This window comes from Mchenga conophoros, linkage group LG22 (genome assembly GCF_057382185.1).
Source record: "Mchenga conophoros isolate Kocher_MC1m ecotype Shallow Benthic linkage group LG22, M_conophoros_male_GT1.1, whole genome shotgun sequence".
NCBI lineage: Eukaryota > Metazoa > Chordata > Actinopteri > Cichliformes > Cichlidae > Mchenga > Mchenga conophoros.
Genome location: NC_140546.1, coordinates 1129498 through 1153371, shown reverse-complemented (window position 1 = coordinate 1153371; position 23874 = coordinate 1129498). Strand labels below are relative to the sequence as shown.

At 46.6% G+C, this 23874-nt stretch overlaps 1 protein-coding gene across 1 annotated transcript; it reads right to left on the bottom strand.

Moving 5' to 3' along the window:
• Positions 1 to 1438: 1438 nt before the first annotated feature.
• LOC146548457 (cell adhesion molecule CEACAM5-like) lies at positions 1439 to 22492 on the bottom strand. The gene is made up of 10 exons (XM_085261653.1): positions 22341 to 22492; positions 21886 to 22203; positions 19401 to 19564; positions 19156 to 19285; positions 15139 to 15408; positions 13228 to 13509; positions 9965 to 10219; positions 8560 to 8677; positions 3938 to 3979; positions 1439 to 2831 (listed from the first exon to the last, which is right to left on the bottom strand). The coding sequence occupies exons 1-9, from the start codon at positions 22387 to 22389 to the stop codon at positions 3961 to 3963; spliced, it is 1605 nt and encodes a 534-aa protein (XP_085117779.1). The 5' UTR covers positions 22390 to 22492; the 3' UTR covers positions 1439 to 2831; positions 3938 to 3960.
• Between the last annotated feature and the right edge of the window lie 1382 nt (positions 22493 to 23874).

Here is a 23874-nt window from a genome sequence, read left to right as displayed (position 1 = left end):
GGATTGCTGACCTCGTTATCTGAAACTGTAGCCGTGTTTCATGTGATCGTGCTCCAACACAACAGAAGGTCAGCTTTAAACCTGCAGAACAATGACGCGCTGCGGCAGATTGATTTCACTCGGGCGTGCCGGTGAGAGACACGGTCCCCCAAGCCCTCAGGTGTTCTTCACCTGAGTCATCACAGGCATGCAGGCACACATGCTGTGATTGGACAGTTTGAACACATACAGACTTTGATTGGTTGTTCAAAAAAAGCCTCATAGTAAAAGGAAACACAAGAAACGGGAAGAAGTTAGGAAAATATTTTGACAATTTTTATGGCTTTTCAAAAACATGATTTTCATTTATTTTCTCATTTAGTATTTTAGTATTTATACAAATGTTATTTCATACAGAGAGTTTTTGTAAACATTAAAAACAGAATCATAAACCCCCCACACACACACATATATATATATATATATATAAAATTAAAAGAAACATGTCACACAAACAGTTTACAGTGTAGAACATCATCATGTATTTACAGCGAGGCCAGTTTCCACAGCTGCTCGTGTTGTATTCAAAGACACGCGTCTCGTGTTTCAGACAACAGAGGACTCACATCTTGGTTTTAATACATTCTGTTTGTGTGTTTTCCCAAACCGGAGACGGTGAGAGATGTTTATGGCTTTCAGAAACTCAGCTACAGAGATCCAGATAAAAACCGACACAGCAGTTCCTCTAACAGCCAGCAGGGGTCCAGCAGAGAGTCAGCCCCACAGACTCCCATTAAAACTTGATAATAATGATGTTTCCAACACTGACACATAATCTTTGGATGATTACATGTCACCATTCCCATGATTGGGGGCGTGGCTGCTAGGACCGGACCCCTGCATTCATTTTTATTCCGTTATCCAATCACATGGCTTGCTATGCGGATTGATATCAGCTGATAACCCTGCGGTCTGAACGAGGTCACGTCTGTCTCTGAAAAAGCTCAAATGGTGCCGAGGATTCACGATGAGCCCAGAATCAGAGGACGAGGTCACGGCGGCTTTGTGAAAACACACAAACTTAAACTACCAAAAAGCTTCTGATTGTGTGATCTGCAGACCTGCTATGATCTTCAGCTCCAGTTACCAAGTTTTTCCTTTTTTAATAAAGTAAACTAAATAAATACTCTTCTTACTGGAGATCAGTGCACGCACTCACACACCAGACAAACCAAACTGGTGGATCAGCTCAGAGCGCAGGACTCAGAATACTCAAACGGCTGCCTGGAAGCTGAACTTCAAATAAAACAGGGCGCGGCGTGAGTGTGCGCACAGCTGTGAATCATTTAAAACAGCTTCTGTCCAATCGTGGTTAAGAATGTCAGCACCTCCTCGAACCTCACCAAACCTTCCCTCCAAAAGTCAAAGAATGTCCCCGCCCACAAACACCCCCCCCCCCAACTCTTTAAGCCCCGTTTTCCCGTCACCTCTTCCCTGCGTGTTGAATCTTGCCCTACTCAAAGTTTCCTCCCTTTGTTTGTGTGCGCGCACTTCCACTAAACACTGCAGCAGCACTTTAACGCAGCACTGCGACAGCCTGAAGGTAAAGCTGCAGGAGGGAGGCAGCCGGGGTTATGGAGGGACCCCTGCACTGTACCCGTGTGTGTGTGTGTGTGTGTGTGTTACAGCATTCATGTGTTTCCCTGTTAGTGCTTTCAGGGAGGTTGAGACCTGCTCTCTGATTGGTGGGCTGACAGCACCCCTCATTAATCACAGACTGAGCTTCCAGTTACTGCAGGTAATCAGAGTAAAAGTGAGCGCGCTCAGATCGGGCTGAGCTCCTGCTTTACACCAGCTGCTCTTTCTCTCATGTGAGTGGGACGGACAAAATATTAGAAACACCAGGCTGTGCGATGCTGTTTATCAGGAGAAGCGCCGATCGCAGCCTGCGCGATGCAGGACTGAGCGCAGACGCTTTCACTCGTGGATCGTGTGCACACCTTTGATGGGGACCGTCTGACCGGACTGTTGGCGATTTCAAAATGGAGCAGCCTGAGTAAACATCGTTCCATGTTTTATCTGAATGCCCGCGGTGGATGATGGCTGGAACAGGAACGTTATAAATGCTAAAAATAAACACTGCCAGGATAAACTGAGGTATGTGGGATCCCACGAAGCTTCCAGGGAAGCCTCTAAACCTTTACTTTAAAATGCTCTGCTGCATTTGAAATGTCCCCCATCACACAGGCCCTGCCCACCCGGTACAGACCAAGAGATAAACCAAACCGCAGCATTATTTTAACCCTGGAAACCTGAAATTTCTACATGTGTGGCCTCCTTTGTGTTTGTGATCAGCCAGGCATCACAGCTGTGTGTGTGTGTGTGTGTGTGTGTGTGTGTGTGTGTGTGTGTGTGTGTTCGTTCCTCAGGTTTCAGCAGGATAAAGAGAGTCACTCATTGTAGCTGTCAGTGCGTCAGCTTCAGCTCAGGAAGCGTCTCAGTCTCAGTTTTTCGGTGTTGTGAGTTTTGCAGAGGAGGCGGCGGTGAGACAAAGAATAAAGTTTGTTAACAGCGAGAGAAGAAGAAGAAGAAGAAGAAGAGAGGAGGATCCAGTGATACAGGAACATGGAGGTAAAAATAAAAAGCTCCAAAAATATAAGAGAAGTGAAATAAAAAGCAACTTGAGCCCTGATTAAATCCATGGTTTGGGTTAAATGGTGTCTCCGCTGAGACAGACGGCAGACAGAGGGACAGAGGGACGAGGCTTCGCAGGAAACCAGCTGGATCCGTCTGGCTGTTCCTCCGGGCTGCACAGGTGAATCATGGGAAATACAACTATGGGAACTGTAGGCCTGCGCAGAGAAAGAGAAGATGGCGTTAGCAGGAATTCTGATCTCCAGCCTTCAAATTCAAAGACAAACATGGAAGCCTGTTAGCACGAGGAGCTGAACTAGCAGACACAAATACAACAGGTCACTTCCTGTTAAAATGGAGTTCACCGACATCCTCCACACAGAGGGTCATGTGACTGTGGGGATTCACTCATCGTGCAATAATAATAATAATAATAATAATAATAATAATAATACATCTTCATTTCCTGTTTTGAACAGCGGTCAGCCTCCAATCACAGCTGAGCTCAGCGGTGCTGCTCTCCATTTCTCTGTTTTATTATTTGTTCTGCTTTTTGATTAAACTTGTGATTTTAACTGTTTCCTGTGAATGCTTTTATTTTGGTGAGCAGACCAATCATCTCACACATTTCCTTCAGGAGGAATAAATGTCATCAACACCACGGGTGCATCATCCACACACACACACACACACACACACACACAGACACACACACACGGGGCTGTGTTAGCTCGAGCCGTGGGGACGGCCTTGGGAGCTGCTGCATCAGCAGCGAGCAGCCAATAGAACACAGCGTCAGGCTACAGACTGTACATAAAGGATGGCCGTGTCAGCACTGAGGATGTTATCAGGCTGGTTCTCAGCACTGATTAGCAGCTACGCTGCCTTAGTCAGCATCAGCTGGTAACGTAGCGTGCTGCAGTCAAAGCGTGCTCAGCAGCATGACATCATGACGGTTTATCCGCCTAGAAATGTTTGACTGGTCCTAAAATTGGGGATCTGTCCAATTTTCCTCTGTTCAGGTGTGAGAAACGAATCCCCACGACACACACACACACACACACACACACACACACACACACACACACACACGCTCACACACACACACACGCTCACACACACACACACGCTCACACACACACACACACACACACACACACACACACACACACACATCAGCAGGAGCTCCCGCTCAGACCGTCACCTGGACGCTCCTGCTGATGTCACACTGCAAAAATGTGTCAGTGTCTCTTCTTGTGTCCACAGCAGCTGCTCTCAAACACACAGCTGAGTGTGCATTACGTCACCCACAGATCAGACTTACCGGCAGCAATCAGGACGTCTTCTTTAGTACGGCGAGGTCGCACTGAAAAACACAAAGAAACAGAAAACAGTGATTAGCACTGACGGCGTGTCTCTGCAGCAGCGCGCTGACGGCGAGGAGCCGTGACCTTCAAACAAACCGTGCTGTCAGCTGAAAACGTTCAGCGTGAGATGTTCAAACACGATAACGTGTAACACGACCCAGCTGCAGTCTCCACCAGCTGCTAGCACAGTTTCTGTTTAGAGGTTAGAAAGGTGAAAGGTCAGAGAGCGCACGGCTGCTAATGTTACAACCCCGGCGTTCGTGCCTCCTCAACACTCGCATCACGGCGTCGATGGCTCGCCTGCTTCTCTACCTGCAGAGCAGCAGCCGTCATTACGCCTGACGCGCTTTAATGGCTGCTGTGATTCTGACTCAGTCTCGATAAAGATTCGTTCATCTCAGGCCAACGCTAGAGAAACAGACCGCTGGGTGACTCACACACAGCGGCTGCAGTATGAGCCCATCCTGCTATCAGATCTCACTGACCCACACACCCCACTCCCACGGTGTCCTTGGAAAACATCAGTAACAGTCATGCGACCTCAGGAGTACTCAGGGAGTCGAGATTTCTCGGAGTAAACATCAAAGAAAATACTTTTTGGTTCAATCGCTGAATCTTATCACAGAAACTCGGATACATTCGTCTGCGTCTGCTGATAAGAGCAGCCCAAACATCGGCCTTCAAAGAACTCGCTGCCTGCTGAAAACTGGCTGTTTCAAACAGTCAGGGACAGCGATGAGCTCACAGGTCAGAGGTCACGCACCGACGTTAGTGGACTTACTACTCGATGCTCGTTTTCCCCAAAAGAAAAGAGATTATTAAATAACATACATGTAATGAAATCCTGTTTAAAGGTTCAGCGTTGCTCACACAGAAGATGATTTCTGTGTTCAGCTGTGAGTAACACCTGCAGCAGGAACGAGACGAGGCTCCGTCTCTCTGGGATCTACAGACGAGTTCCTCCTTCCTCTTTCAGCCTCTCAGCACCGCTCGCTTGGGAGAACAAGCCGCACACACGCAGCTCAGCGCTGATGGACGACCTCAGGGAAACAGGAAGGAGGTGGGCAGCGTGCAGAAACCTTTGAACTGCAGGGTGATGGGAGAGACGAGCGGCGACACAAACACACAGAAGACGTGTGCAGACATGACAGCGACATTCCTGCCATTCCCCCGGCACAGGCCCCGCCCCGCTGGGCACGAGCAGCTCCCGGGATTCATTCAGAGGTGAGGAATTTTAAAACCACTGCGTTTGAAAGCTGCTACCTCCCACCGCGCTGCAGCCATCACTCGCTTTGTATCAAGCCCCCGATTGGAGTGGCCGTCAACTCCTCAGCCAATGAAAGGATGTCTAAATGTTTGATTTGAACCTTCTTTTAAAGCCGTCCGGTTTGTCACCAAACTGCATCTCAGCTGCCGCCTGTAATTATGGGAAAGTCGCGCTTTTATCTGGAGAGACGATTCATGGCGCTGCAAAATAACCACAGAGAAATGCTTAATTACAGGCTGGATTTGGAGTCAGTCAGGCTCTGCGGGAGCATCGGCTCACTGCCTGAGCCTGCAGGGCCGACCGGTCAGAGCACTCCCGGTGTTCCCCACTGTCAGGTCTATCCACGCCTGCTCTCACACGGGGAACTCCGGGTTTCATGTGAAACACGATGTTTCCTCAGCGTTGCAGCGACTGCACCTCAAGGCCACCCTGGGCAGAGATGGACGGGTTTCTGGTCTCCGACACAACGAGGTCTGTCGTTTGACATTTGTCCTCAGTGTGGGACGTTTTCATCCAAAACACCACCGGCCTCCCTCCGCAGAGTGGCAGGATGACGGGTGGTGTGTGTGGGTGGTGCCACTCTAACCTGACCTGGAAGCAGAAGTGAACGCTGAGCTGTTCCTCGTGTTCTCGCCACCCTGAACGTCAGCGCTGCACCTGCAGGACTTCAGCCTCTGCGTCGTCCAGTCCTGATCATGCATGCTTTGAGTCATGGCTGACAGAGCTGCACCCAGGGCTAGCCTCAGCTCCACCCTCAGCTCCACCCTCAGCTCCATCTCTTGACCCTAACTCTGTAAACTGAGACTACAAAACTGGACTTTCCCAAAAAATGGTTTTACTTCACAGCAAACATGTCCATCTTTGTGCAAAGTCTGTGCTAGAAGTTGCACTGTGGGTAATGTAGTCCCCAGACTGTGACAAGAACTGACAAATAAAAGCACACATCACTGATGCTCGACCTGTTCTGCTCATTTCCTCGTGTTTATTCCTGGATTCACAGCTCAGACCAATCTTGTTCTGCAGGTGGGGTGGGGGCGGGGCTTCTGAGCTCACAGTCAGAGCTGTTTTCATGAGATTACCATATTTGGCATATCAGCTCTCCATGACATCATCCAGAGCCTGGAGCAGGAAAAACTGAGATGTTTCGAGGACCTGTGTTTCACTCTCGTACCTTAGTGTAACATTACTGTGAGACTACGTGTACAACAAACTCACACTGTGCAGCGCACAAACAGCATGTTTGTGAGTTTGCACACTCGTCTGTCATCGCCAGTCTTTATCTGCTGTCACTGCCTCGCTCCATCTCTCGCTCGCTCTGGGTGTGTGTGTTTAAGATGCCTGTGTGTGATAGCTGTGTTTGTCTGAACGTACGGTTACTTCCTGTCTTTCTTGTTTTCCACTGACCGACCGCTACAGTCCCACCTACAGCTCCGGGCTCCCACCTGCCCGGCTCGGTGGCCCCGGAGCCTATAGAGACGCTCTACCATGAACCCTCTTTAACCAGGTCAACATGTCCATCGGGGTGTCACACAGCATGGAAGAGAAAGCTCATCAGAGCATGCCCAGATCCTGCTACAGACTCCCACTGACCAATCAGTAGGAGGAAATAATAATACAGATTCCTTTCAGAGAAAACCTTGTTGCTGTTACATTTATTCCTAAAGAACGAAACGCTGTGAAAACTGCTTTTCCTTTCCAGGAAATCACCTCTTTAAATATTTAACATTTCATTTACGTCTCCGCCTCTTTCACCAGGGCAGAGCTAACAAAGGTGACCAGCTCCAGGATGACAATCATCCATCCACATCTCCACCGTCACAGGAAGTCATAACAGAACAAAGGCCTCCTGTCACCACATCGGAGGGGTCAGTCCTTTACCCGAGACATCAAGAGGTCCCGTCACATGACAGCGGTCTGTTAAGAAGACTGTGCTCGCGTCCGCAGAGACAAACGGGCTTCCAGCCGCCTGCAGGTGGACGAGAACAACGTCCCCCACCAGGTAATTCTGCTGCTTTCGTGTTTGTGAGATTCCTGCAGACACACTTCATACCTGTTCATTCATTCACTTCCTTGGAACTTCAGGTACCCCCCCCCCCCCCCACACACACACACACACACACACACACACACACACACACACACACATTTCCATAGGTAACTTCCTGTGTTGCGTTGCTTGGTTTGGCTGCAGTGAGTAATGTGAGTGTGTGCATGCTGGAGGCTGCGTCTGTGACTCATCAGACTGTTCTTTGTTTCAGCAGCGCAGCTTCCTGCTGTGTGTCAAAATGCGATGCGATTGCATCACTCGCTCTGCTTTGGAAGAGCGTGCCGTGACTTCAACTGTAGCACCGTTTAACATATTTGTGTCTGCAGACCTGATTGTTTGCAACAGGGAAGCGTTTCCCCGATGATAGTCTGTCATAAAGTGTTCCTAAAGATACGACCGTGCTGCAGAACTTTAATGTTCTTTCTAGTCTTTACCTCCATCTTACCGGTGGAGGTGCTGCTCCCAAACTGTCGTCTAAGAAACAGCGGCTGCGGCCGGCTTGTGCAAAGGTGACAGTTACTTTTGAAATGGTGCCGAAGGGCGCGGCGGCTCTTTAATATCTGAGTAGGGTACATCTGGGAACATGTTTCAATACGCCGAGGCATGAGAGGAATGAAGTTTCCTGGGAGGTCATGGAGTGGGAGACAGCAGAGAAAAGCACAGAGCGGGGGAGTAACGTTCCTCACGCTGTTTGGACATCTGAAGCACTCTGATGGGAAAAATCAAAATAAGCAGCTGACTCTGAATCTGGAGTCTCTGGAGACTGACTCGGTGTGATCACCCAGCTTCTCCACGTTACAACACATTAGAGCGCTGCTGTGGCTCTAAAGAAACAACAGCCGTGCAAACAGAACATCTCATGAGCTACTGTCACCATGAACGACACAAACACTCTTTCACTGCTTTAAGCTGTCAGCTGCTTTGGGTCCACAGGTGGTGAATCTCACAGATATTTCTTTCTGTTTCCAGCTCCACACAAAGTGTTTTTCCCAGTTTGTTGAGGAACAACAGTATCTCAGTCATATCTCGTCAGCCAGTTAAAATCAGGAAACTACCCTCGAGTAAACAGTCTGGTTCAAACAGTTTGAGGCCAACGTTACTATCATTTTCAGCCACAGTGAGACCTGTTTTGTTGGTTTGGTTGGTTCAGCCTCGAAGCAAGGTGCCTCTCCGACTCAGCCGCTCCTACGCCTCATCCCATTGGCTGACCGACGTGCCCCCCCCCTGCATGCCCCTTTTAGATATCAGGAAGCAGGAGTACTTACGGGACTTTCTGTCGGCAGTAATGCCAGACGCCTACGACAACGAGGGCCACAGCAATGATGACAGCGATGACGATTCCAGCAATGGCTCCATCTGAGAGACCGTCCAGCGTTCCCTCCCCTGTAAAGACAGTCATTGGTAGTTTAGTATGGACATTCTCTGTGACTGTGTGTTTAAGTATGCATGACTCAGTGTGACTGTGATCTCTAACTCTGATTAATGTACGGGACAGAAGATAAAGGCGGAAACGCAGACCTCATTCCAACATAACAGTAAACAAGCGGCGCACCGCTACACCTCCCCGCTGCTAGCTGGCAAGACTGAAAGTGAGACTAGAGAAGAAGAAAACAGGACGAGTTTAAAAACAGTCTGATAATGTTCGGTTGGTTCAGGGTGGCGTCACCTCGTTAGTCACACTGGCCTGTCCGTGTCACTCCGTTAGATTACTCACAAATAAACAATGGAGCTGATTCAGTTCTTTTTCATAGTAACGGGACGCGATGTTATTTTGGTATTTTGTTTGTGGATTATGACGTTTATATGCTAAGAAAATATGCAACTAGGAATATTTTTTAATCTGCTGTACACCGCTTTGACGTAGAGCATATATATACACACATACATACATACACACACACACACACACACACACACACATACATATATATATATATGACCCTTATTGTGAAAGGCAAAGACAGGAAGAAGCCTTTTCTGCACAAAACTCCTCGACCAGTCGAAGCCGGACTGTGTCACCCTCAGCTGAAGCTAGCATTAGCTTAACATCGCCTAACATTAGCTTATTGTGCATCTGTAGTTCCCAACTTTGCCTACAAGCTTTGCTCAGGGTGCAGTTTTGTTTTCTCACAACCTGAAAATGTGAGTCACACATTATGTACCTTAATGATCACGTCTTTTAGAAAATGAAGGAAAACCTGTTTATTTTGTTTGAGCATATTAAGCTCGAACACGTAAATCCTGAATTATATCTAACAACAATAATTAGTGATGATTAAAATACAGCTGGCCTTACGTAGAAGAACTTGGTCGACGCTTTTAGGCGTCTGTAATGACCTGAAGAGTTGCACTTGCCATACTTTGCCAGCATTAAAACCTAAACGTGGGGTCATGCCATATGCAAACGACATGAACTGGTTGGGTTTCTTTGAAGCTCTGAGATGATGTCAGAGCTTCAAACAGACGTGGACGTCACGTGCCGGCAGTAAACTCTGACCTGGTGCTTCCTCATTGGTTGAAAAAACAAATATACAAACATAAACGTTCACGCCTGTAAGAATTTAAGAGGAGCGCAAAACTTCAGGCTGTCCCTGCAGGCTGTGCAGCGCTGAGGCAGTGAAGTCTGTATATTCATTGAATGATCAGTCTGGGCTGCATGACGGCGCTCACCTTGGACAGACAGGTTGTGGCTGGTGGAGGTGGTCTTGCTGGTGATGATGTTGTGTGCCTCACATGTGTACGTTCCAGCGTCTTTGTATGTTGCACTTGCAATAATGAACACCGCCGCTGTGGTTGTAGTTGCGGTGCCGTTTAACTTCCAGATGTAGTTGGCAGGAGGAACAGATGCAGCGGAGCAGGTGAGCTCCACTTGCTGATTGACTTCCACGGCTTTCCTAGCCGTTATAGTCGGTTGTTCAGGACCATCTGGACACAACATGACAACACAGCCGGTTTATCGTTTGGATTTAGGTGAAAAATGTGTCAAAATAAGAGCCTGGATATGACAGAAGTAAAACCCAAGATAAGTTATTTTTCTCCATGATTCATAATCACGAACTTGTCTTTACAGCGAACTTAATTATTAGCACGTCGGTCGTTACTCTGACTCTTTACTGATGACCATCAGCTGACAGCTGACAGAGCGTAACCATCCATCCATGAAATATTACGCCCTGGTAGTGAAAAAGGAAACTGTTGTGTGGACTCTGATGTTTCTACTTAAAACCAGGATGTGTGACCTCAGTAGCTGTGTAGTGTAACAGGATCAGAAAGGAGGCGACACAAAAAAAGAGAACCTGAGGTTAAAAACGATCCAAATGCCGTAAACTTCAGTTATGACCAATGTTCCCTCTAATGTTTCATGTCTGAGCGAACACACAAACTCCCTGAGCAGTACCACTGTGAGCAACAGCAGACGTGTGCACTGTGGTCACGCCAGCATCGAATCCATCCAAGCTACATGTTTATTAAAATAATCAAATCACAGCATTTACATTTCTGTTAGACGACTTTTAATTAACTGCTTCAGCCCACTGACAATGAAAATGTAAAAAAGTCTTGTTCATGACCTGCAGCATGTTAACACTATTGGAAGGAAAAATAACTTCAACTCCAATTTTGAAAACACAACTTTCTTTATTTTTCATAAAGCTCTGACTGTATGATGAGTCTGTGGTCTGGGAGAGAGTCTGTAACTCTGTCTGCAAATACAGTAAATAATGACCAATGTTGGGATATTAATTATATAGTTACTTCTTCAAAAAAGTTACTGAGTTTTTGCAGCTGTTTACCTAAAAATGCAGCCAAGGTGTTTTTAAATAAACATTTCAAACTATTTACAGAACAATCAGCTGTTCTGCATCAAATCTGATGCCACACAAATTATTTGTGCCGCTCCAAAAATAATTTCTGTCCACTATGAGATGAAGGAGAACAACAGCCTGATACCTGCAGGCCTGACAGCAGCAGATGTGTCACTGCTGTAACACCTGTAACACTCAGCAGGCGCCTCATTGTTCTGACACACACAACACTACTGACTACACTACACACTAACTACACACTAACTACACACTAACTACACACCGACTACACACTGACTACACACCAACTACACACCAACTACACACCGACTACACACCGACTACACACCGACTACACACCGACTACACACTGACTACACACTGACTACACACTGACTACACACCGACTACACACCGACTACACACCAACTACACACCAACTACACACTAACTACACACTAACTACACACTAACTACACACTGACTACACACTGACTACACACTGACTACACACTAACTACACACTGACTACACACTGACTACACACCGACTACACACTAACTACACACTGACTACACACTGACTACACACTGACTACACACTGACTACACACTGACTACACACCAACTACACACCAACTACACACCGACTACACACCGACTACACACCGACTACACACCGACTACACACTAACTACACACTGACTACACACTGACTACACACCGACTACACACCGACTACACACCGACTACACACCGACTACACACCGACTACACACCGACTACACACTAACTACACACTGACTACACACTGACTACACACCGACTACACACCGACTACACACCGACTACACACCGACTACACACTAACTACACACTGACTACACACCAACTACACACTAACTACACACTAACTACACACTAACTACACACTGACTACACACCGACTACACACTAACTACACACTAACTACACACTGACTACACACTGACTACACACTGACTACACACTGACTACACAAGATTTGCGCTAAACGTCTCAAACACGCCGTCACTCCTAAAACTTCCCCCATTTCTTAACAACTAGATGCCATGTTTTGATTGGTCGACATGGTACTTTTTTGGACGAATAGGAAAGGGTGGGGGGTTGGTGTTGTCTTTGCTCACAGGCTTTCCAGCGTTTTCCTTATAAAACGCCGTTTTTACCGTTTTCTTCCTGCAGTAAATATAAACAACGACAGTATTCAGGAAGAAAAACAAACATTGCAGATATTTTATCATAACTCTGGTTTTACGTGGTCGATCAACACGATTTAAAAACTGGTATAAAGTCCACACTTTGTCCGTCAGTTGTTCCGTCTGTCCTGCTCACATCTCCGATGGTTGTACACGTTGTCATTAACGTGGCTTCACTCCACATCAGCCGCTTTGCTAAAACACCGGCACATAAGGACGCTGTCACAGCCTGTCAGCCACGCTGATTAGCTGCGTATATACGAATGTGAATCGCATCATTGGCTGGACTGTGGGATAAGGTGGCATCGTTCTGATCCCATACGGGAGCAGCCAGTCACTGACTCACACTGCAGAACAGGATTGTTGAAGTTTTAATGTTATTTTTCAATTCAGGTTAGTTTTTTTGTGCGCAGTGCAGATTTTCTGTGCGGAGGCCGTGCCAGCAGTGCGCACGCGCGCAGCTTAGAGGGAACATTGGTTATGAGCAAACCTCACTTCTGATTCAGGGACATTTTTCAGTTGGCTCATGTAAAAAGGCTTTTGCAGGTGTAATTAAAGGTGGTACTACCTGATTAGAAACATATGCTCTCGATACACAGACACTGGAAGGTTACTGACAGAAGACTCTTAAATTAAGCACCGGATAGTGAAAGAACACAGTCCAAGGTATTACATCACGATATTCTTTGGAAATAACGACAGTGAATTTAAAAATGGCACGTCTTTGTTGCTGGAGCTGAGCTTACTGTCTCATATTTATACCTGCCGTGGATGGGACAGTGAGTGAGGCGTGTGCAGGACCTCTACTGTCTGACTAACACTGTGTCAAACACAGGCACATGAATGCATACAGCCCCACACACATGTTCGAGTATCTCAGCAAAGCAAACACTTACAGACGACCTGCATGTTGTAGTGGGCTTCTTTGCTGCTGACGGCGTTGCTGACCCGACAGGTGAACCTTCCGTTGTCGTCCTTCTGCAGCGGTCTGATCAGTACAGAACTTTCATCAGCGGCAAAAACCACACGAGGGCTGGAAGGCCCAAGAGGTTTACCATCTTTCAGCCAGTCTACCTTCCCCACAGTGCCCCCCGTCGCCTGGCAGCTGAGGTTTGCCGTGCTGTTGCTGGCGATGAGGACACCAGTCGGACCGATGATTTCAACACTCGAGATTCCCTCTAGGAAAATTAAAGGGAGACACAAGGATGATAACGGTCTTCCTGTGTTTATTATTCTGATTTTACTGTGATCATTCTATTTTCTGGCACATATTACATCAATTATTAAAGATACATAAAGAAGTGATCCAAAGTGCAGTAAGGACTGTAAATACAGTCAGGATAGTCCAGGTGTGAGCATGTCTGAGAAAATGACCCCACTCTGCGCCTGATTTACAACCTCGGCAGAGCAAATTCCTGAGATGCTTCTGTCTTAGGAGCGAGTTTGAAGTCTTACCGGTAACAACATGATGTTCGTTTTCTAACTTACGGTCTCGTTCAGCAGAAACAGACAATAGAGTCAGGGCGTGGCAGGCCTTTGACTGACATGCTGCAACAGCGTGAGCATGCCTTTGCCTCCGTGTCTTAGTAACGTCTGATTTCAAAAACAAAAGACGCCGATGGCCGAATGCCAAAACCTCATGAACCAGTGAGCGGCAAGCTGGATCCAACACGTCCCACAATGCAACTGCACAGGGTTTCTGATTAGAGCCACGTCGCCTGCTAAACAAACACGTTCTCACTCCACACCTCCAGGTAGGTTGTCCTGTGATTGGGCGGTACACGACGGCTGCGGCAGCCAATTAAAGTCTGTTTTGTGAGCATCGTGACCTCTGTGGAGGTTGGAGGCTTTGACAAACTAAGAAACCTGATGCTTGAATCCTTAACTCGGACATTTAAAGCTATTAAAAATGAGCATAATTGTAGGAATTCTAAAACTTTGAACTCCGTGTACTCAAACTGACATGATCCCAAAGTAAGGGAAGAAGAAACATCCAACTGAGGGAGAAGAACGGGGCTAACCTTTCATTCTCTCTCTTGTAGTTCAGGCTCTCTTTACTCTTATCAGTGGAAAGCAAACGTGCTTTCCACTGATAAGAGCACCAACAGGCTCCGCCTCTTTTTCATCGGCCTGCCATCAGCCCTCTCAGGTGTTTCTGTTATGTTAGTTTCATCGTCTCAGTAATCTTGAGTCATTTTATGATCATTTGGGGGCTTGTCTATGATTTGAAGGCTTATAATCAATGATGTCCATTTTTAATTCACTAAGACTAACACAAGCGTGGCCTAGCAGCTGCTATAACGTTTGTGATTTTTACGCTTTAGGCTACAGTTTATCGTTTCAGCCCGCGAGAACCCTCCGTCATCAACAAAGAGAAACTCCTCAGGGCACAAACATGAAACCGGCCTCCAACCCAGCAGGTTTCTCACAGGTCTGCCAGCCCCACAGCACAGCCAGCTTGAAAACAACATCTTTGAAAAACATGAAGAAAACGAGTCCTGGGCTGTAATGACAGACGACTCACATTTTCTGTTAGCACAACGTTTCAACACCTCACAGGTGAAAACTGTGATGAAGGTCACGAGCACTTATTATGACTCATCCTTTAAAAGCCTCGGACAGAGAAAAGAGCAGGAGTCCTTCAGTATTATTTTCCAGTGTAAGAAAATCAGCACTGCTCAGTGTCAGCCATTGTTGATCTTCAAAACTGACTAGGTTACTTTTAAACATGTAACACTGTCAAAAGTGTTAATTTAACACTGGAGATTTTGCTGTGTACAATGACCCCACTCAGCCACGTCACTCACCCATAATGGTGAAGGAAACAGCCGGGGAAGGGACGCTGCGTTTGCTCTTGGGATTTTCAGCCCGACAGGTGTAGTTAGCCGCCTCCGTGTACCCTTTGATCATATCCAGAGTGAGGACGGAGCTGGAAGTCTCGATCCTCATCCCGTTATAGTACCACGTGAAGGAGGCGGGCGGCAGGGAGCTGGCCGAGCAGGTCAGGTTGAACGTGGAACCAGCCTGGATGAACTTGGGTGGATTTGCAGGCATGATGGTGACATCATCAGGTCCGTCTGTGGAGAGGGGGAGTGCAACATGACTGTAAACAGTTTGTACTTCATCATTAAACCGACTGACAAACCAGCAGCTCTAATCGCCAAGATGGCAGCAGCAGAAACGTGATGGGTGGAGTCAGTGACTACATCCTTTCATGTGACATTAATACAGAATGACTGCAATAATTCCCTTTTACTTACTTTCCCTTATTGTTTGATAATTAGTGCTCAGAGATTATGAATGAAGTTATCTTTTCCCCACCAGTAAAACTCATCTCACCTCATCTTCATCGCTTTGTAGACCTGCAGGAATAACGAGCTAACAAATCAAGCACAGTCGTCCAGGCCTGAGACAAACTACTGCTTTAGAACAAACTCCATATGGTTGATTGTTCTCCTTTAAAACACCACAGTGAACACAGTCCAGCATATATTTGCTCGTTGTGACTCCAGCTCTACAAGAACAGCTTTTCCAGGCTTGTAGAGAAACAGATTTCGCCCCCATGGCTAACTGGGAGTTCCTTCCAGACCCGATGAAGCCGTCAGCTTCATATTAATTAATAACAGAGTTCAGCAGCAGTCGCTGTGGCTTTTCGCTGCCTCTCAGGTTAGTCATGCAGGAGTGGAAGTGTGTACACAGTGTGGTTAGCACAGACTGAGAGGGCGCGCCGTGCAAACACACAAACACACACATGCCTGCGTGTGTGAGTAGCAATGGTCACGTCTCACCCAGCAGTGACACCTCTGTGCTTACTGAGGACTTTAAATGCCGGGGTGTGAAGGACCGACCGGGCCTGACTCATGTTTGACCTTTGTTGTGCGGCAGGTGTGGAGCTCATTCGCTCATTCAGGTGCAACGTTACAAACAATGTAAGAGTAAAGACCGGGCTAACTGTCCAACTGCCACAGCTAACAGGAAATACCTGTACAGGAATGCTAAATATGCAGGTGTCACGAAACATGCCAGCATTAAGAGTATGCATCAGAGAGCCCTGAAACAGCAGGTCCCCCTCACAGCTGAGCTCGCTCTTTGGGAAACACAAATGTGAGGGCAGTGAGCGTTTGCACGTGTAGCTGAGATAAACAGCACTGCATATATTTGATTTGTTATTATTTAAATGGAATTTGTGTAATACTAAGGTTCCACATGTCACTGTTACAGTGGGGCACTAATCAGTGGGACACCGCTAGTAAACATGTTGCATGTGTGGGGGTTCCCAGCCACAGTTGCATGGACTCCACAGTGGTAAGGCACGTTCTCTGTAGCTCCTCCCCCTGTACTAAATGATAAGTTTAAATGTGGCGTTTTATTATTAGTATGAGTTCTGAGGGCTGAAGGTTCCCAAAGTGCTTTTGATTACTTTGAAAGAGGAAAATAGGAATGGAACCTGCTTCTTATCCATTAAACGCTCCTTTATGTGTTTTCACTCGTGCTAAAGGGAGGAGCTGCCAGAGGTGTGGACTCGAGTCACATGACTTGGACTCGAGTCAGACTCGAGTCATTAATTTTATGACTTTAGACTTGACTTGAAAAAATGTTCTAAGACTTGTGACTTGACTTGGACTTTTACACCAATGACTTGGGACTTGAATTGGACTTGAATCGGTTTACTTGAAAAGACTTGATATTTTACCCCAAATATAAAATTTAACATGCATATTATATAGAGATTGAAAATGTGACGTCATTCACGGGTAGAACCGCAAAGGATTCTGGGAACTCGTGGCAAGCGGTACTAGCGCACGCAGGCTTTCAATTAAAATCAGTTACACAGCGATAAAAAGAAACACAAAAATGTCAAGAAGCTGTTGTATTATTAACTGCAATAGCCGGTCGCATGACAGCCACGGGAAGCCGACGGGTAAAGAGATCGGTTGTTATCGGATTACGTCGTTGAAGAGAAATTGTTCGAGCCATGTTTCCGAAGTAACAAAGACGCGACGGATGGCCTGGATTGCAGCCATTCAAAGACCAAATATAACGTCCCAGAACACTCCAGCTCACAGGTTAGTCTGCTCCAAGCATTTACACAAAGGTCAGTCTGCTGTTGTAGTTAATACGTCATTTTTCTTAACATAATTGGTGATATAGGTTACAAGCAAGTCTGGCGCTGAACAGAAATTGTGGCGCTATGCTCCTTTATTTATTGTGCATAAATAGTGAATTGTCCTGACACAATATTGCGTTTCGCTTCTGTTATTATGGTACACTGACAAAAACATATACTTTTATTCACAGGATAAAACAGGTTTTTTGTATCACTAATTGCCCAGTACGATTACAGCATACAGTATTATTGTCACTGCTACATTTCTGTGATGCTACCAGAAATTATTTCCACTACTAATTAATTACCGTTGAGCTCAAAGGTCCTATTAATAAACGGTTAACGAATGTGTATTTATGAAGACGATTTGTGAGACTGGTAAACTTATGATACGTACGATGGTCTTTCGTTCTACACGGTGCATTTCAAGGTCCTGCACCCATCCGTCGGTAAACTGTACCTGGGCTTGTTGCAGTGACCTGAAGTTACTAAACTTCATGAGTGTATGCACTCACTCCAAGAAGCGTATGATTATAAATATGCATATAAATATGCTACGATGAGATAGCTGACTTCATCCAACTAGCAAATGTTTTCCAGGCTACGTTGGTGATACAGTTTTTTTTAATGTGTATGATATTTTTGTCATGCGATTTTAAAGCCGGTCCTACAACCGCATCCAAGAATAACATGCAGCTTATCTCAGAACTGTCGGTGAAAATTATTCTTGGAGCTAGGTTTAATTGAGCTGCATTTTAAAGAGGTGCAATTTCACAATTTGTGTATATTTTCTAAGTTCACTATTTTGTCATGTGTTGAGAAAAACACGGATTTTAAAATTACATGGTCTAATATTTACATTTAGCATAACTGCAACATTATTTTTTCTTTTTTTTTTTAAAGACTCGAAAGGACTTGAAATTCAAAGTTTCAGACTTGTGACTTGACTCGGACTTGCCTGACATTACTGACTTGAGACTTGAGGATAAAGACTTGAGACTTACTTGAGGCTTGCAAAACAATGACTTGGTCCCACCTCTGGGAGCTGCTGCTGTGTGGGTCCACTGATGTTGCTGCTGCTGCATTATATCTTTTATAATGTAAAGCCAGTTTTGCAACCAATTCCTGTTTGTAATCACAACGCAGTCTGCCATTAGATATCTGCTCCAGGGCGGTGATGAGCGCGCAGTCGTTAAATGACGACGGCTCATCTTTCAGAAAACTGCAGTCGGGACTTTTGTGGCAATCTGCCAAACTAGAATTTGTGTTAATCTGTTTTGATGCGAGGTCGGTGATAGACGGGAGGTCACGAGATGAGCGGGAAAATAAGCCCACGGCTTTCATGTCACGACACGTCAGCAGCCGAGGACGTCTTTCCAAGAAAACTGCAGTTTTTGTGGAACAGCAGGTGTGTATTACAGTTCCAGTTTCCCCCTCTGGGGACAAAAACACCTCCTTACACGTCCAACACTCGCTGACTTCCACGGCCAGCTTCCAGCTTTCTAAGAGCTGAGCACAGACCTGACGGGGCTGAGCAGCTGAAACCGTCTGCTGCGAGGATGCAACCTCAGCCGTGCTTCCACATCTGCAGAAACTCGGCGGATTCTCTGCTACACTTCCTGTTGCGTTTGCTGCATGTCTGCCGAGTAACACCCAGACTAAAAGCCTCTGGTATTGTGCTCTGAACGGTGTCATGCAGTCCGGCTGCAGTACTTACAGTAGACGGTGAGGTTGAAAGGGGTGGTGGTAGATTTCGTTGTCAGCGAGTTAGATGCTGTGCAGTAGATCGGACCCACCAGGTCCGTCCTCAGAACATTTTTGATGGTCAGCACGCTGGACGAGTTCGTCTGCGATACAAACCCGAGGACAGAAGACAAACAATGAGGATGACTCAGGTAGAAGTGAAACACCGACCCAAAGATTCACATCAAACAACGCAGAAACAATCAGGGTTGAACTGACCTTTATCTCTGTGATGCGCGTGCCGTCGACCACGATGGGCACGCTGCCGTTGATCCATTTGAAGCTGAGCGAGGAGCCTATAGCGCTGCAGGTAAGAATCACCGTGCTGTTGTATTCAATGGCATCAGGGACGTTGGACTTGATGTCCACGTTGGAGACGGGCTCTGCAGGGAGGAACCAACACAGCAGCAGAGGACAGCATGAGCACAAACGTTCTTTCTGATTTTTTAAGGATTTTTCTCCTCGCAGCTTCCAAGAATGAATTGTTATTTTACATTTTGTCCTTTCTCTGAATACTCCACACCTTTTTGTCTGGCAGAAATGAGCTAAACACACCCAGCTACATCGTTTCTCCTTTGAATGAGGGCCTTATGGACGGTGCAGAAGCAGATTAAGCACTGCTGGATTGTTGGTTTAAGGCCAACGTTTGCATCACCTCCTCGTTTGTAGATGATGACTAACCAAGTAAGCATCGCCATAAAAGCTGAGCAGAGTTAAAGCAGCCTCTGTGTGCGAGTTAGAGCAGGTTGGGGATCTCAGCGAGGTCTACTAGCACTGCCTGCTGCCTTTGGCTCTCAGAGAGGGGAGGCTGACTCAGAGGACAAACATAAAACATTACTTCCTTTTCTAATTGGTTGTGAAGGACACAGGTTTGATTGGGTCGAGCCTGCTCAGGCCTTGCACTAGTTTGGGACTGTGTCAGGGTGTGTTAAGGCGAATATTTCCACAGATTAAAATTAATCAGCATCTTTATTTGTGAAATCCTACTACAAATGAGCAGCCAGCGGCGCAGGCCGGCTTCTCTTCATACAATTGTGCTCTGAAATCGTGATGAAGACGAAAGAGAAACAGAAGCAACCGGCTCGACTCGTTTGCAGTAATCCTGGAGCTACTGTTCACTGGTGATTAAGCAACAGTGGGTGTGTGGGAACGCAAAGGAGTGGAAACCAGTCGGCCTTCAGGAGCTTCACACCATCGCTACTTTGAGATTACTGTTCTAGGATAGCTTGGCTGATAACAGATAAGCTGACTGATCCACAGGAACATTAAAGATCCACTCTGGTGCAAAGAGAGTCAGTGGGTGTGGATATTTGAATTTGTGTAATTACTCCAGAAACTGCTTTACTGATTTTATCAGGCAACAAAACCAGCACATGATATAGATCCATAATAACTAGAGTATTATTGGTCACCAGAGGTACAGGAGACAGAGAGACATGAGGGCACAGCTAACATGAAGGAAGCTGTTTGTGTTTCTCTGATTTCACTGGTGATTCTACACATGCAGCTTTTATGTCCCCGTAACAGCAATCAAGTTAGTCTTCTCTAACGTGACCTCCAAAATAAGAGCCTGTAGGCATGCTGGCAGGCTGAGTGGCAGGATGTTCCTGTTGGAGGTTTGTCATAGTTACAGCCAGCTCACATCACCTAATGATGCTGCTACTTTACAATCTAGCGCACAGATCAGTATGAAGCCAAGCTCTCTAAGCCAGCCCACAGCTGCTGCTGCACCTGCAAGCTGCTTTGTAACCCACCTCCACTCACAACAGAGCTCCAGCCATGAGGAGAACATCAAGCATCCACCACACATCCACACTGTCTGTGCACCACACACTCTGCTCCTTCTTGTTATCACATCCTCATCATCGAGCAGCTGCAGAGCAACACGAGCAGCGCTGCTGTGGTGACTGTCAGCCTTACTCTCCTCCTTATGCTGGTTTGGGTCTCCAGCAGCTGCTGAAGGACACACCTTGTTTTTGAATGTGAGGTCAGAGCATCAGAGCTGACACACACACACACACACACACACACACACACACACACACACACACACACACACACACACACACACACACACACACACACACACACACACACACACACACACACGTGTTTTCACATCTTCGTGGGGACGTCTAACTGACCTAATGCTCTCCCCAGCCCCTGACCCTAACCCTGGGCCTAAACCATAACCTAACTGTAACCCTGACACTCAAACCACGCAGCTGAGTACACACGGCCACACTGACTGGAAGGTGCAGCGTCACGAGCCACGCCCTCACACACTGCTGGTTATTTGAAATGAACAGAGTTGTAAAGGAGCTCGCGCACCGGCAGTGTCGCGTTCACCTGTGACAAAGCAAACTTTTCCTCCTCCAGACTGCAGGGATAAGCAGGCGTGGCTCGCAGCTAAATCCCAACCAAACTGAATTTAGAAAAGTGGGCATTTTACGGGCAGCTGTCCCGTGGGTACGTTATAAGCCCCAAACTACACGAAGACACTTTCTGTATTTAATAATCGCGCCAGCACTGCTGGGTTGTTGGTTCGAAGCGACTAATGAAACACAGGGAGGAGGTGGTCACGTACAGCAGTCTGTTCCTCACCGTGATCAGCTCCGCACTGCTGCAGTCTCACAAGCTTCCATTTGTCTGAAGCCACACCTCTGCAGGTAACCGCACAGGTATGGCACACATTACTACTCACCGACCACCTGAAGTTTAGTCTCTCCGACTAGAGTGGCATCAGATGTTATCACAGTGACGGTATAGTCCCCGCTGTCCCCAGGCTTCAGGGCGGACAGGGTCAAGGAGCCGTCGGTGGGGTTAAGCGAAACTCTCCCCGTGTAAGCTGCAGTCACTCTCAAATTTCCACTAACAAATGTAGCCACACCATTTAGGCTATTGAAAACCCAGGTTATGACGTCGAGGTTCTGGCTTGTAATCGTAGTTTTCAGGGTGACATTTCCCCCCACAAGTGCAGACACGGGACCTTCGGGCAGAATGTCCTGCCCCACGCAGCATCCTGCAGAGAACAGCCCACAGAGGCACATTAGACAATAATAATAATAATAATAACGAGAGTCAGGGAGAACATGTGCACACAGTAAAACTACGAAAAGCTCATGAAGCAGCGGAGCGCTCGGAGCTTAATCCTCTCACCGAGCAGCGGCAGCAGGAGCAGGAGCGACTTCAGGGAGAGCGGATCCATCCGGACGGTTCAAGTGTTCCCAGCAGAGAGAGACACGGAGGAGACGCGGCAGTACCTGCTGCTGTTAGAGGGATACACCCAAAGGTGAACGCGCACACGCAGACTCCCTATTTATATGCAGCCCGCCCTGCGTCACTCTTCCTGTTTCTTAAAGAGTTTAGATTTAAACCCTCCCACCTCCGCGCTCAGGTGCACCCCCCACACACACACCTTACCTCTGAGACCACCGAGCGCGGTCTTCTGCTCGTCCCCCGGCCCCCTGTGCTCACGGTGTGTCTTTACTTTGGGGGTTCTTGTGTTTGTTTCTGGTGTTTTTGGACACTGAGTGATTCCTAATAAAGTGGATATAACTCGTGACTTTACTGTTAGAGTCGTTTCCTGGAAATCAAACAGCATCTGCGGATGTTATGAAATGAACGTTGGATGAATGCATCATGTGTAACGCATCAAAGGCATGTCAGACACTTATGAGTTAGCCCATCTCTAACCATAACTGTGGTTGAATAGACGCACAAAGAAAGTGGACCTGCAGTTCAGTGAGGCGATGCTTCCACCCAGTGGAGAGACACTCAACGTGGAGCTGCGCTATCAGCTGCAATGATCACACTAACACCTGCATGAAACTTTGTGGAAGTGAACAGGAAGCAGGCAGAATTCATTACACAGAAGTGTGTCCGCATTACGCCAGGGCCGAGTCCAACACAGTTTACCTTTGCAATGCATTGAAGTGTTTTCTATGACCTTATTCAAAAGGGTAAACTTGTATATATCCTAGGGTGACCATATTTTGATTTACAAAAATAAGGACACTTAGCTCAGTCATGAAGAACTTGCTTAAAGAAACATATTTAACATATTTAAACGACACCTCTGTGCGGTTAATGAATTATGAAATAAAATATGTCATATAGGTTTTACAAGTCAACAAGTGCAAAACAAAATATCCTCTGGAATTAAATAGTGATACAGAAATAATGGCTCATCTGCATAAGAAAAATTACCAGTATTGGGTCGGTATGAGGGCTGGACTGGGACAAACAATTGACCCGGGCATTTTGACTAGAGACCGGCCCAGCAGGTATTACAGGAGAAGCCATAAAGCCTTTGAATGAAAACGAACGCTGTTGTGACAGTGATGTACAGTCTTGTTGGTTTATGTATGATTTCTATACATTTTACATCATATGACCACTTTGGTTGTAAGATTCAGATAATAATTTAATAAAAGCGAGATATTGTTAATGCTCTACCTGCCCCCCTGGCAACACTTTGCTAGACCCGCCCCTGCACAGTTACCAGCTGTCAGCTACATAAAAAAGGATCCTGGTGTTATTTGTCTCTCAGAAACAGTTCATAACTTCAACTCATCCATGTGACCTAAAAGGTAAACCTGTTTCTCCATCACCTGTTCAGCTCTGATGGTTCAGTAAGGACGTCTCCTGGTTTCACCTTCATGTTTCCCTCTCACCACATATCCAAACCGAC